Below are 14,329 nucleotides of genomic sequence, written 5' to 3'. Positions count from 1 at the left end.
ATAAGTTGCTTAGCTTCTGTTATTCTAGTTTCTGCTTATGAAGATGAAATTAACAGTTTTAAGAACTGAGAGAAAGGACATATATAAATTTAATTTATAGGGTTTTTTAGGTCTTATACATTCTAATGGATGACTAGTAGAGACTTGTGAATTAATAAACCAGAAAGCCATGCATTTATCACTGTTTACAATATGCGTTTGCATATTCATGCTCTAAAATTCACCAGAGTTTGGTTTTCCTGATGGCTTCAGAGAAGCCTTTATAGAGATGTCCAGTCTAGACCTAACTAAACACACAGCATAGGACTTTTCTTTTAGACTGTTGACATAAATACATGTTATATAAATTTGGGTTACATGATTAGAAAGTCTACTATTGCAATTTTTTGATAAAATGTAGTTTACATTTCCTCTGATGCCTGTCATCTTCTCTTTTGAATGTATGTTTCCCCAAAGTTGCAGCATAAAAGCTAGAAATTGCTAAAATTTGGTCCTGCTATACCCCTACTATACCCCTGTCCCTTGTCACAGAGTCACTTAGCTCCAGACTGTTTATAATTACACTGTAGTTATTTTACCCTCAGGTTTTCTCCAATTCTTGATCTATTTACTTGTCTGCAGTATTTTTTAGAGCTGATTATTTTCTCTTGTAGGAAACAAACCCTTAGTTACTAATATAATTTAGCTTCTCTGCTACAGACCCTAGCACCTTAAGTGAAAATACTGTTCTGTGTACATACAGATGATGTAGTATTTGATATAAATGGCTACAGATTGTTTTTAGAGAAGGCCAGGAGTGGGGATAAACAGCCTGGGTCATTCTGTAGAGTTCTTTGTAAAGCTCTATGGCCAAATATAGATCAAACCTTAGTTCTAGGCTCTAGGATCCCAAACACGGGTTTCCAAATTTGGTTCATCAGCAAAATCACCTGGGGGCTTATTTTTTAAGTATTTTTTTTTTTTCCCCTTTACAGGTGAGTGAGAATTCATACTCTTTTGACCTGTGGATCCTAGCCATTATTGTATATGGATACATGTTCATCTTGTCTATTAGCCCTGAAGCATATTTTTATAATCCTTTTTTAAAGCAGAATAGTATTCTACAAAGTAGTTGTGTATGAACACCTCACTGATCACTGTAGTTTGCTCCATTATATTCTGCTTTAAATGGGTTCATTGTGGATTTGAAGTACCTTCCAAATACTTAATTGTTGAAATTGTTATTTTTTTCATGTCATGGTCTTATGACATCATTTTATTAAGCAGGGGTGAATTTATGCACATCATAGCAATACAGGAGCCAACTTACTTGAAACCATAAATGAAAGGAACAATTATGTAAGTTAAAACTGCTATTCCTAAACTAGAGACAAAAAGAGAAAAAAAAATGAGTGGACAAACACCACTTTTATGTAATATTCATTGTCTTATTTAAATCTTTTAATGTTCAGCCTGATATCAGTGTTTGACATACAGGAGGTAATAAGTAATTATTTATTAAAATATTTAATACAAATGTAATTACTGTTTCAGAATAGGCTAAAAATTTCTTAATACCCAAATCCTGTATACTTGTAATTCTTAGACATCCCACATGCATGTTTACTAGAAATATACTGTGAAACACACACATTATACACACGGAAATCTGGATACAGAGCTTTTTGGTTTTTTCTTTAGTAAAGCTGAAATGTTTCAGGTATGAAATAACTGAAATCTGACCTTTGTGATTAAAAAGTAATGAAAGATGATGTTTGGGATGGTCTAGTTTTATGTCTTAATAATTCATATCTTCACTCTTGAATTGCATTTGCACAGCAGAAGTTTAAGTTCAGTTTGACCAATAAAAATTGCTGTGCAGTTAGAAGATGAAAATTGAAAAGAGCATAGATAAAAAGACAAGAGGAGTTTAGAAAAAAAAAATGGATAGGGAGAACAGTCAACTCATGAGAATTACTGGTTTCTTCTCTTTATCTGCTTGAAAGGGGAGGAAGGTGTTGATACATATGTAGTCCAAGGATGATTGCTGAAAAGGTTAAGGTAGAAAAATATTCTGATATTGCCTCTCTCAGGAATTTAAATATATTTTCCAAAGGAAATAACTACAGCTGAGTTTTTGGAAGAGGGGTATAAGCAGTTGTTAGAAGGTGGATGTGTCTTGGAAGAGCTGTGTCTGAAAAGGAAATATTTCTTTTTAAACATCAAAACTATGTAACTGGAAGTGGTGATAAATACAGAAGCGAGTTACATGTAATAGTAAAATTTTATATAATTGTTAATGAGATAGCAAATATAGAGAATATAGTAGCTTGAAGTCAGCTACATCAAGAGACAGGAAAAATATCTGGAAAAGGTGAGAAGCAGAGGTAATTCTTATAAATTTGAGTAAGTAATGCTGAATGAAATGTTACTGGTTTGGGAAGGTTGAAATTAGTTGCAGAACTTTTGGTCAGCAGTGCAAAAGAAGTCAGGATCATAAAAGGGTACAGGCTAAAACTCCATCCAACCAACTAGTCAGATGTTTGGGCTTGATGCTGTGTTAGTTTGGTAATTAACAGTGAGATTAGTAATTCTGGGGGCGGGGAATATATATATATAAAACACATACCCCTCTTCCAAATACAGCTGATTTTAAGAAGATTCTTTTTTCCTTATCCAACAGGGATATAGCTAGTGCAATAAAAGAACTTCTTGACACGGTGAATAATGTCTTCAAGAAGTATCAATACCAGAACCGCAGGGTAAGTTTTGTAGAAGCCTTGTATAAGCTGCCGGCTAGATGCTGATTTACATTTAGTAGTTGTATTGAATTTAATACTAAGATGGTTTGATTATTGAAAATAGTTTCATATCATTAACCACTGCTTTTGTCTTTGAATTAAAATATGTTTAAGTAAATACTTCTAAAAATTTTAATTTGTAATATAAAGCCCATCCTATATTCTGTGTAACCTCTTGTCTTTGATTTTGGCTTTTATTATTTTCTTATTTAATATTTTTTTTTCTTACTCTGATGTCTGTAGGCACTTGAACACCAAAAGAAAGAATTTGTAAAGTACTCCAAAAGTTTCAGTGATACTCTGAAAACCTATTTTAAAGATGGCAAGTAAGTAGTGTCATTTATCATCCTTTTTTATTTTAAATTAAATTATGCAGTTTTATATAATACTAAAACCATATAAATTAAGCCCTTTTACTATATTGTTCATACTCAAGTTAACTAATAACAAGACTGTTGGTTGATAATCTAGCCATAACTTGTCTAGAGCAGAAGTTGGCAGCCTTGTTCTGAAATAGACCTCATGGCAAATATTTTGACTTGGTGGGCTTGTAGAACTACCTACTTCCCCTCTGCTCTTGTGGTGCAGATGTAGTCATAGTTTGGAAACAAGTGACATTATGGCTGTATTCTAATAAAACTTTATTTATAGACACTGAAATTTGAATTTTGTTTGATTTTCACCTGTTACAAAATACCTTTTTTTTTTTTTTGTCATTTAAAAATGTAAAAGTATTCTTATCTGCAGGCTATACAGAAACATAGGAAGTGAGATTTGGCTTACTGGCCTACAGACCTGAAACTGTGGTTCTCAAACTTTAGGCACATCAGAATCACCTGGAGGGCTTATTACAGAATAAAATACACATTTTACACATGTACATATAAAATTGCTTTTGGAGCCCCCCTTTCCTTTTCAGATCTAGGGTGGGCCCAAGAATTTGCATTTCTTTCTCTCTCTTTTTTTTTTTTTTCTTCAGTTTGAGAGAGAGGGAGGGAGAGCACGCAAACTGGGGGAGGGGCAGAGGGAAAGAATCTCATGCAGACTGCCTGTGGAGCCAGACTTGGGGCTAGATCTCATGACCCTGAGATCATGACCTGAGCCAAAATCAGGAGTCCAACACACAACCGACTGAACCACCCAGGTGCCCAAGGAATTTGCATTTCTAAAAGTTTCCAGATAGTACTGATACTGCCAGGTATGGTGAGAGCTAAAGTTAAAGAAAGCAATGGTTGTCAGTCCCATTTGCACATTAGAATCACTTTGATTCAGTTTTTTAAAATTCCAGTGCCTTGGTCCCAACTTCAGAGGTCTGATTCAGGTAGTTTGGAGTGGGACCAGGGTTTAATTCGTTTATAGAAAGTGTTCAGGTGATTTAAAAGTACTACAAAGGATGTGACCCGTTTTTCAGAAGGAGGGAGACTTTCACTGTTGTTCTATAAGATAAGTAGTATATATAAAGGTAAATTGGATGTTTTTAGGTTTACATACAGTTATCTATAGAACACTCCAGAAAACCAAAAGAAATTACGTGTTTTTACATATACATTTTACATGTGTATATATAATATATAAGCTGGTGGAGAGGCCATGTCTTCTATAGCATTTTGCCTTATAGAGAGTTTTTCATAAGGTAGAATACTAGAAATCTGTGGACAAGACCATTTTCTGACATTGCTTAAAGTCATAAAAACAACCTAAATAATGATTATTTCATGTATCATTGGCAGGGACATTTAACATTTTATCCTACCATTGAAGTTTAAGGATTCTTACATCCATGTCAAACATTACAATATTGTGATAATAATATTTAAAAATAATAAAAATACATTAGAAGATTCTGTTAATTTTCATTTTTAACAGTTTAAATAGGCTGAAATCTTTACATTTATATTATGAATTAAAGGCATTGAACTACATTTTATTAGTGGTTTTGTTACTCTTCTGATATCTAGGGGAAATGCTCCTTGATGGCTTAGTTTAATAAGCTTGCAGGTGTGTTCTGAAAATAAACTTACATCTGTTTTTTTCTTGGTCTCCACTGCAAAACCAGAATAACCAAACACATCAAAAGAATAATTTACATGATGGGATCATTATTTCTGATTCTAATTAAGAATTATCGTGAAATAAGCACATCGAAAGGTAGAAATTCCTTTAGAGCCTAATTTTCATTAATCTGAAGTTATGTACTCTACATATGGATTATTCCGGCTCCTGGCTACTACTTTTTCTCCATTCACTAGCTTCTTGATAATTATTTATATATGAATAATGTCCCATTGTTTTGGATTTAGTTTTGTACCTGTTTTCTTGAAACTGATAACTGTTAATAGAGCCTATTCTTTGAGCCCTCTTCCAATAAGGGGATGAATTTGCATAGGTACAGCTAATTCTCTCTGGTCCCTCTTTTCTGAGAAGTGTCTAGGATGAAGAAAAAAGTTTTAGCTATGATACTGAGAAACTGATTAGACCACACAGTGGGACTAGGGCATCAGTTCTTTATTCCAGTCACATGAAGATGGGCTGATAGGAGAAATGTGTGTAGCACAAAGTAATTTTTAAGAACATATTTTTATATATTGTTAGCTCTTAAATATTGAAATTACATGATTATTTTGTTTTAAAAGTAGATTTATTCTGAAAGTAGTTTAGAATTCTCATAGTTTTTTGTTTTTGAAAGAAGTTAAGAGATTGGAGTAAATCAAATGTAAAGTAACTTTTACAAAAAATGTAGTTAAGTTTTTCTTAAGTATTTGTTGTCCACTGATGTAGAGATTTTGAGACTGAGTATAATACCGGAGCAGATACTATTTTGGTAACTTACATTGAAGTCAGCTAGAGACTACACTTAAATCCTCTCTTTGGCCAGTTACTTGTTCAACCTCATGAAATCTGGTGGTTGAGGCGCCACCTATCATTAGCAGCCCATCAACACCGTATTGCCAGCCAGAACCACTAGGGGGCAGTAATTCCTAGATAGTTTCAAATGATGCAGGACCATTCAGTTCCAAGCTGGTATAAAACATGATCCTCAGTACTAACTACCCCCCCACCAATTGATTTCATTGTTACTGTTAGTGGATGGCATCAAGTATAAATGTTTTTAAAGGGTGAATTTTTTGGATAAAATTAATGCTTTTTTTTTTTTAACAGGGCAATAAATGTGTTCGTAAGTGCCAACCGACTAATTCATCAAACCAACTTGATACTTCAGACCTTCAAAACTGTGGCCTGAAAGTTGTATATGTTAAGAGATGTACTTCTCAGTGGCAGTATTGGACTGCCTTTATCTGTAAATTTTAAAGTTTGACTGTATAAATTATCAGTCCCTCCTGAAGGGATCTAATCCAGGATGTTGAATGGGATTATTGCCATCTTACACCATATTTTTGTAAAATGTAGCTTAATCATAATCTCACACTGAAGATTTTGCATCACTTTTGCTATTATCATTCTTTTAAGAATTATAAGCCAAAAGAATTTACGCCTTAATGTGTCATTATATAACATTCCTTAAAAGAATTGTAAATATTGGTGTTTGTTTGACATTTTAACTTGAAAGCGATATGCTGCAAGATAATGTATTTAACAATATTTGGTGGCAAATATTCAATAAATAGTTTACATCTGTTAAACATTTCTTTACTTGAAAAAATACATATATATATATATGAATATATATATATGAATATATATATATGATCAGAAGACCAAGATGACTTGGTGTAATGTCTAAAGAACTTCTAACGGGAGCGTACTAGCAGTTTATCAGATAATAAAGCAACAAGAATTCTATTTTTTGGTCCTTAATCACTCTGGGCAAAGGTAATGAATGGAAATATTTTTGTTAGTTAATATGTATGAGGTATTGAATATTTTTGCAGCCTGTTTTAAGAGACTTACGAGAAAGAAATGGCAGTTTATAGTGTCTTCACACTATAATGTCACTTCTTGAACTCTATGACAGTATAAAATTAAGTTTTTCTGGTATGCTGGGCCCTAATAAGCTTTGTACCCTTTTTCCAAAAGTAGCCACAACTAATAGTAATTTGAAGCTATACCAATGCTAGTTGGTTTGAAATTGTCATGGGTGTTATAAATGTTATACACACTCTTTAAGTATATAGAGCTTTGTTTCACCAGAGAGAAGTTTTAAGGAAATTATGTATCAAGTGATCATGTTAAGTGATTTCATTTTTCAATTATGATAAAATAAAGGGAAAATCAGGATTTGTTTATCTTCTATAAAGATTTTAAGTGTTAAAACTAAATTTCTGTTTGGCAATATAAATTTCTTTCCTATAATGTAATTTAGGTTTTTTTTTTAACTTTTTTCTTTATTTTTAAAAATAGATTTTTAGAGAATTACTATCATTGGCAGTATAAAAGGAAATCATCCTATTAGATATGAACAGGAAATACATGAAAGGAAGCAAAAAAAAAAACCCCAATAGACAGTAGGATGAAATCTCATCCAATCTCATTTATGGACATTTTATTGAATTGATTTTTTTTCCAAAAATACATAGCTGGTAAAACAAATGGAATTGGTGATTTTAATACAGTTTATTTTTATATAAATTATTCATTCTTGGAATTAGATGGTTGTTTGCAAAATAGACTTGTGACTATATGAAGAAAAAGTACTGTTTTATCTTTTTTGAGCAGCAAACTTTTCTAATACAGACGAATACTATCTTCCCTCCAATTGTCTTGACCTCTTTAACAGAACTCATCAGTTAACCAGCCATTCCCTAAGTCATCTGTTTTATAAGCCGTCTATCTTTCCATTTCACTGTCCAGTATCTCTCTGGCTTCCATTTTCATGAAGTTTACCAGAAAGTTTAACTAGAAGGGAGGTCCTCAGGAAAATGCTGTTTCTTACATAAGCCTAATGGGGCCACGTTTGGATCAATGAGGAAAAGGCGAATATGGCCCCAGTCATCTCCAGAGAACAGAAAGAAAAGGAAGAGGAGGAGACATTTGTTGAGCACCCTTCTCTGTGTCAAGTGCTATTCTGGATACATTTATTCAATTTAATTCTCTTAACAGTCCCATGATTAAACTATCTGATTTGCAAGTGAGGAAACGGGCTAAGGGAACTTAGGTTACAAAGCTGGTAACTTCCTGCACCAGGATTTGAATTCCATGTTTGCCTTCATGCTCTTTCCATTGATCTGTACTTCATCCATTGCTGAAAACATATGTTGTTTAGAATTCTAATTCCTTACCACCACACTGACAAAGCTCCCCTTGTCCACAGGGAAATGAGAAAAATTATGACAGTGTAATTTTTTTTTCTTAAATATAAATTTATGCATTTTAAAGGACCATTCTTTTTTTGGGTATGACTACTATGTTTTGGATATTTAAAATGCCCCTCTTCACACTTTTTAAAACGAAATGATATAATAGTCGATGGTAGTTTTTTTTTTTTAAATGATTGTAGTTTGTTTTTGTTTTTTTTTTTAAGAGAGAGGCAAGCCAAGAAACAGACTTTTTTTTTTTAATTAATTTATTTGACAGAGATCACAAGTAGGCAGAGAGGCAGACAGAGGGGAGGGAAGCAGGCTCCCTGCTGAGCAGAGAGCCCGACGCGGGGCTCGATCCCAGGACCCTGGGATCACGACCTGAGCTGAAGGCAGAGGCTTTCACCCACTGAGCCACCCGGGTGCCCCTAAATGATTGTAGTTTAATAACCTTGTTAGCAAAACATGAGGTTCACAATCTGGTATCAGTTCCTAATTGTTGTTGTTGTTGTTTTTTAACTTTCTATATGGAAATGATTTAAAATTTACTGAAAATTGGCAAGAATAATACAAAGAACATCAATATATCTTTTACCCAGATTCCCCTATTGCTTAAACCTTACCATTTTTGTTTTTATCTTTTGGTTGTTCATTTGCCCTTAAGTCCCCTCCACTGGGGATCATTTCCATGTCCCCTTTGTCTTTTATGGCATTGATACAACATGTTTTGGGAGAATGCAGTCTTTTGCGCCCCCCCCCAGTAGAATGTTCCTCATTTGGGGTTTCTGCATTAGATTCAGGTTATACATTCTCAGAATACTCCCAACAGTGATACTATGTCATCAGAGCATCACATCTGGAGGCACAGAGTGTCCATCTTCTCCTCATTGGTGATAGTAATTTTGGTCACCTGGTCAAGCTGTTTTTCAGTTTCTCCAATATATAGTTACTGTTTTTTACCTTGTGTCTAATAAACAATCTGAAGAATACTCTTTAGCCCATGCTATAACGTCAAAATTTTCCTCCAGGATTTAGCAGCCTTTGGTGATTTTTGCTTATCATTCTTCGCTAGTTGCAAAATACTGATTTTTCTGAGTCTAGTGTTCTGTCCTCATCTACCATTTGGCACTCAGCATTCTATCAGCGGGAACCCTTTCTACCCCAGCCATCCATTCATTCATCTATACAGATGTGTGTACAGTTTTATATTTACTATTGTTTTGGACTCTTGGTTGTCTGTTTTTTCAGTGGCTTATAATTTATCACTTTGGTGCTTAAATTGTCTTAAATTTGTTCAGTAGGAGTTCCTTCAGTCTGGCTCCTGTGTCCTTGTGGCATACGTTTTAGCTTTGTTTATTTATTTATTTATTTAGCACATTCTCTTAAATAAAAGATGTTCTAGGATCAGGAATCGGCAATTTCTCTAAGAAACCCTGGGGAATATTATTAGACACATAGATCTGGTTGCTGGGTGTCATCTGCATCTAGGCCTATTCAGACAGAATTAGGAAATGTGCATGTACATCAGTAAACATAAATATGCATGTGCCATGTACAGTTTACACGTGCTTACATACACACTGTGTTTGATTTCAGAAATCATGAGTTCACACTAATACCTCCAATTTCAGTCCATCCTCAGGGGTCTTTTCTTGACTTCCCCATTCCATATTTCTATGTCTGCTTTTTCAGAATTCTGGCACAAGTGAATTTATTCACTTGGTCAGTTATGTAGTACATCTAAAACAGTTCTTAGAATTGCTTTTGCCCATGTCACTGTAAAAAACACTTAAAAGCTTGTTTGCAGTTCTCTCCCTACCTGTACTCTGCCCAATAAGGATATATAATTACATTCTGTGTTCATAAATTACTTGGGTTAATTCTTTTTTCTCTCACTGTGGTTATGTTATTTATTTGAAATAAATTGGATTCATTGGTTTCAGCTTTTTTCCAAGTTTAAGGTCCCCCCTACACACACACTTCACATCCTTGTTTAAATTTTTAAAATACATGGAATACTAACATGTTTCTGAAAGTCGTAACTATACCAAAGTTTTACTGAGAAGTGTTACACTCTTACATCCCTTCTGCCCCATTCCCCAGCCCCTTCATACATATCCAACTTCACTGTTTCCCCACCATGTTTCCTTTTATGAAGAAAAGTAATAAAGGTTTCTTTTTTTCTTCTCCTTGTTCCCTTTCTTACAGTAAAGGTAGCATACATATAGAGAGATCAGCCCTTTTGTCCAGGACTGAAGTTTCTCAGTATACGGGACTTTCAGTGCTAAAACTGGGAGGGCCAACCACTCCATTTGCTTTCTAAAAATAACTCCTCAATGCATATTGTACATATTATAAAATTCACATATATATCCTTAAAATAACTATTGAAGTATAATTTGACAAAATTCACTTATTTTAAAGAATTATTCAACCTGACCAATATCCAGTTTTAGAATATTTTCATCATTCCAGTAAACTTTCTCACGCCTGGTTACAATTAATGTGTGTTCCCACTACACCCTGCCTCCTCCCCTGTAACCACTAGTTACTTCTGTCTCTAGATTTTCCTTTTCTGGACATTTCATATAAATAGATTGATACAATATTACCTTTGAGTCTGGCTTCTTTTACTTAGTATAATGTTTTTATGTTCATCCATGTCATTGCATATGTCAGCATTTCTATCAGTATTCTTATTGCTAAATAGTATTCCATTATATGAACTCCTATTTTATTTATTCATTTAATGTTAATGGACATTTGAATTGCTTCATCTTCGGCCCTGATGCGTAATGCTACTAGGATCATTGATGTGCAAGTCTTTTTGTTGACATGGGTTTTCATCTCTTTTGGGTAAACACCTAAAAGTGGAATTGTTGGGTTGTGTGATTAATTCTTTTAAGAAACTATCATACTGTTTTCCAAGTGACTGTACCACTTTACATTCCCACTAACAATATATGAGGGTTCCTGTTTCTCCATATCCTCTCTAACATTTGTTAATGACTTTTTTTTATAAACATTCTTAGAGATACAAAGTGGTATTTTATGGTTTAAATTTGCATTTCCCTAATGACAAAGTTGAGCATCTTCTCATGTGCTTATTAGATATTTCATGTAACGCTCTGATGGACTTTGCTTTTTTCACTTAGCATCTCCAGAAGTCACTGTATTTAAGTATTTAAGTTCATAGAGGTCCACCCCCCGCCCCAGCCCCCTCTCCCCCGACCCCTTGTGGCCTAGCATTCCACTGTGTGGATATACATAGTTTATCCAGTCAATCTGCTATGCTTGGGCATTCAGTGTTTTGCAAAATTACAGATACTGTTACAGCGAATAATCTTAAATATTTGTTTTGTTTGAAGTATACCTTTGGGGTAGATTCCCAGAAATGGGATTACTAAATCAGAAGACATGCATATGTACTGTTATTACATATTGCCAAATTCTTCTCCATAAAGGTGGTAATTACATTCTACCAGGAATGTACGAGACTTTCTGTTTCCCCAAAACTTCAATATATTGTCAAGCTTTTGAGTTTTTGCCAATCTGATGGGTGAGAAATGGTATCTCATTGTAGCTTTAATTTGCATTCCTCTCACAATGAGTGAAGTTAATGTTTAAGGACCATTTTTATATCTTTTTTCATGATTTTGAATTTGCTCATGCTTTTTTTCTAATCTTGCAAACATTTTTTTTATTTTTATGTAGACAAATTTAACAATTCCTCCATGAAACCATCTGGACTGGGTGCTTTTTAGTGGAGTGATTCTTTGGTAACTTTATTTCTTGTACGCAGATTGTTTTTGTAAGCTTTCTATCTTTACAGGAAATCAGTTTGTTAAACCATATTTTTCTAAGAAAGTGTTCTTTAGGCTTTCAGATGTGTTTCATTTGAATTGGCATCTTTTATGTTTAAAATTTTTTTCCTCTGTATCAATAGTTATTTGTTGTTATTTCTTATTCTGTATATATGCACTTTCTCCCCTTTATTTTCTTTATTAAACTAGCAAATATTTTGTCTATGTTGTTTTCATTTTTTCAGGATTCTATGGATTACTTTGACCAACTGTTTTTCTGTTCTCTACCTCTTTAATGTTGATTTTTAAAATTTTTAAATTTCTGTTCATATTTATTTTTTCCTTGGATTTTGTTTTACCTTGTTCTTTCCCTAGTTCTTTCAGTTGGGAATATAACTAATTTTTGTTTTTTATTGATATAGGTATTTAGTGCTATGAAATTTTCTCTGATCACTGCTTAGAATGTAATTCTACAGATGTACTTATTATGATTATTTGTGAGAAATTCTGTAATTTTTGTTTCGAGTACCTATTTTGCCCCAGTTTTTTATTGCAATATCTTTAATTTTTAAGTGGAAGATCCTCTTTGGTTACATTTTTAATTTCTATTTCTATTGCAGTGTGATTGGCAAGTATTATTTGTAATAATTTTATAGTACCTGCTGATATTTTCTTTGTGACCTAATATATGATCAAATTTTTGCATATCCATATGAATGTTCCATGTATACTTGAGAAGATTGCATGTTCTCTATTATTAAGATGTGTAGTATTCAATATATATCCAAAAATTCACCTTATGTTGTTTAGTTCTTGTCTATCCCTACTTTTTTTTTTGTTCACCTGTCTTGTTCTGTGTGTTAAAGTCTCTATTAGTAGTGTTTCTCTGTTTCTCCTTGCATTCCCTGTAGTATTTGTTTCAGTAGGTGATTGCTATTTTATTTGTTGTACAGATATTCATACCTGTTCCATCCTAAATGTGAAATGTGAAATGTGGATTTTAACATTGTGTTCTTTTTGTTTAGTGTAATCTTTTTTGAAATTGTCTTTTGACCTTAAGTTAAAGCCATTCACATTTATTGGTATGACTGGTAATGTTTGGACTTAATCCTGTTATTTTTTACAGTTTTTGCATGTATTACGCTATAATTACTGTCTGTCTTTTTCTACTTGGTGTGCCCTCTTTGCTTTTGAAAAAAAATTCCTTTTGGTATTTAGGAAAGTTTATATTTTTTATTCTAGTTATGGCTTTATATTAATATTTTGTAAGTTTTTAATCCCCTTTTTTCTTACTTAAACTTTACTATCTGGGTATCAGTTCTAGATCCCATCCTTTAACTCTCACCTGTTACTAAATGAGAGTCATTGTTCTTTTTCTGCATTTCCCTCTTCTCTCCCTAAGTAGGCTCCATGCTCAGCGAAAAGCCCAATGTGGGGTTTGAATTCACAACACTGAGATGAAGACCTAAGCTGAGATTCATAGTCGGATGCTTAACTGACTGAGCCACACAGGCACCCATCCCTTTCACATTTTTAATTGTATTTTTCTACTTTTTTCAAAAGAGAAAATGTCTAAATTCTACCATTAAGTATATTTCAAATATGGAATATATGAAATGCTTCTGATGAGTCCTTTCGTCTAAGTTTTCTCAGCCAGCTATTGGTTGGATGAAGGTCATCCTCTAGGTGCTTTTATACTACACAATTACATAGTATTACACTATACTACTACTGTAGTAGTATATTTAGTACTGTATTACACATTTATCTAATATTTTCTGACTTTTTCTGGGTTCAACATTATTTTCCTTTTATTGGTATTAAAGGATATCTTGGTTGTATATAATAGCCTTAGTGTTTTCTTAAGTTTCTTAAAAATGTAGTTTCACTATTGTCTTGCTTTGTATGTTGTCTGGGGTTTTGTTTTTTTTCGGGTTTTTTTGGTTTGTTTTGACAAGTCTTATATCAGTCTAATTCTCTTGTCTTTATTTCACTTTTTTTTTTTTTTTTTGGCCTGGAAGCTCTCAGAATTTTTTATTTTCAAAGTTGGATAGTTTTATTAGGGTATGTATCAGAGTTGATCATTCCGGTCAGATTTCCTGGTGTGCCCTTTCTATGTGCAGATTGAAGTCTTATTTCTGGAAAGTTTTCTTGAATTGCAGTTTTAATCATTAATACTATTGCATTCTTTTTTGTCCTTCTGGGACATCAATTAAACATATGGTGGACGCTCTTTGCCTGACTTTGTTTCAGCTACTTTCTCTGTGATTTTTTTGTTACTTCTTATTTAATTTTTATTTGCATTTTTTCCCTCTGGTTTTCTACAAGATAACATTATTAAATTTTTATCCAAGTCTTTGCTCCCTTGAGCACCTTGTAATTTAATCTGGTATAATTTTGCTTTTTTCTATTCCTGCATTCAACCAACTCATTTTATCTCTCCCTATTTTAGTACACTTCTGTTCATAGTACTTGTACTTCTAATTCAGTC

The 14,329-nt window shown here is 33.3% G+C and overlaps 1 protein-coding gene across 10 annotated transcripts in view; it reads left to right on the top strand.

Annotated features, from left to right (window-relative positions):
• The window catches only part of PDCD10 (programmed cell death 10), a 106,237-nt gene extending 99,818 nt beyond the window's left edge, over positions 1-6,419 (top strand). For 8 of the 10 annotated variants that reach the window (XM_080800802.1, XM_080800803.1, XM_080800801.1 and 5 more), the window contains 3 exons: positions 2,663-2,741; positions 3,024-3,106; positions 5,940-6,419. In XM_080800802.1, the coding sequence (XP_080656928.1) occupies positions 2,663-2,741; positions 3,024-3,106; positions 5,940-6,021 (244 nt within the window). In that variant the 3' untranslated portion in view covers positions 6,022-6,419. The remainder of the gene's footprint in view (positions 1-2,662; positions 2,742-3,023; positions 3,107-5,939) is intronic. The other 2 variants (XM_080800799.1, XM_080800806.1) reach the window with 1 other exon arrangement.
• The last annotated feature ends 7,910 nt before the right edge of the window (positions 6,420-14,329 follow it).

The sequence above is a fragment of the Martes martes genome, assembly GCF_963455335.1.
Source record: "Martes martes genome assembly, chromosome: 1".
Lineage (NCBI taxonomy): Eukaryota > Metazoa > Chordata > Mammalia > Carnivora > Mustelidae > Martes > Martes martes.
This window is presented reverse-complemented; position numbering and strand designations above follow the sequence as displayed.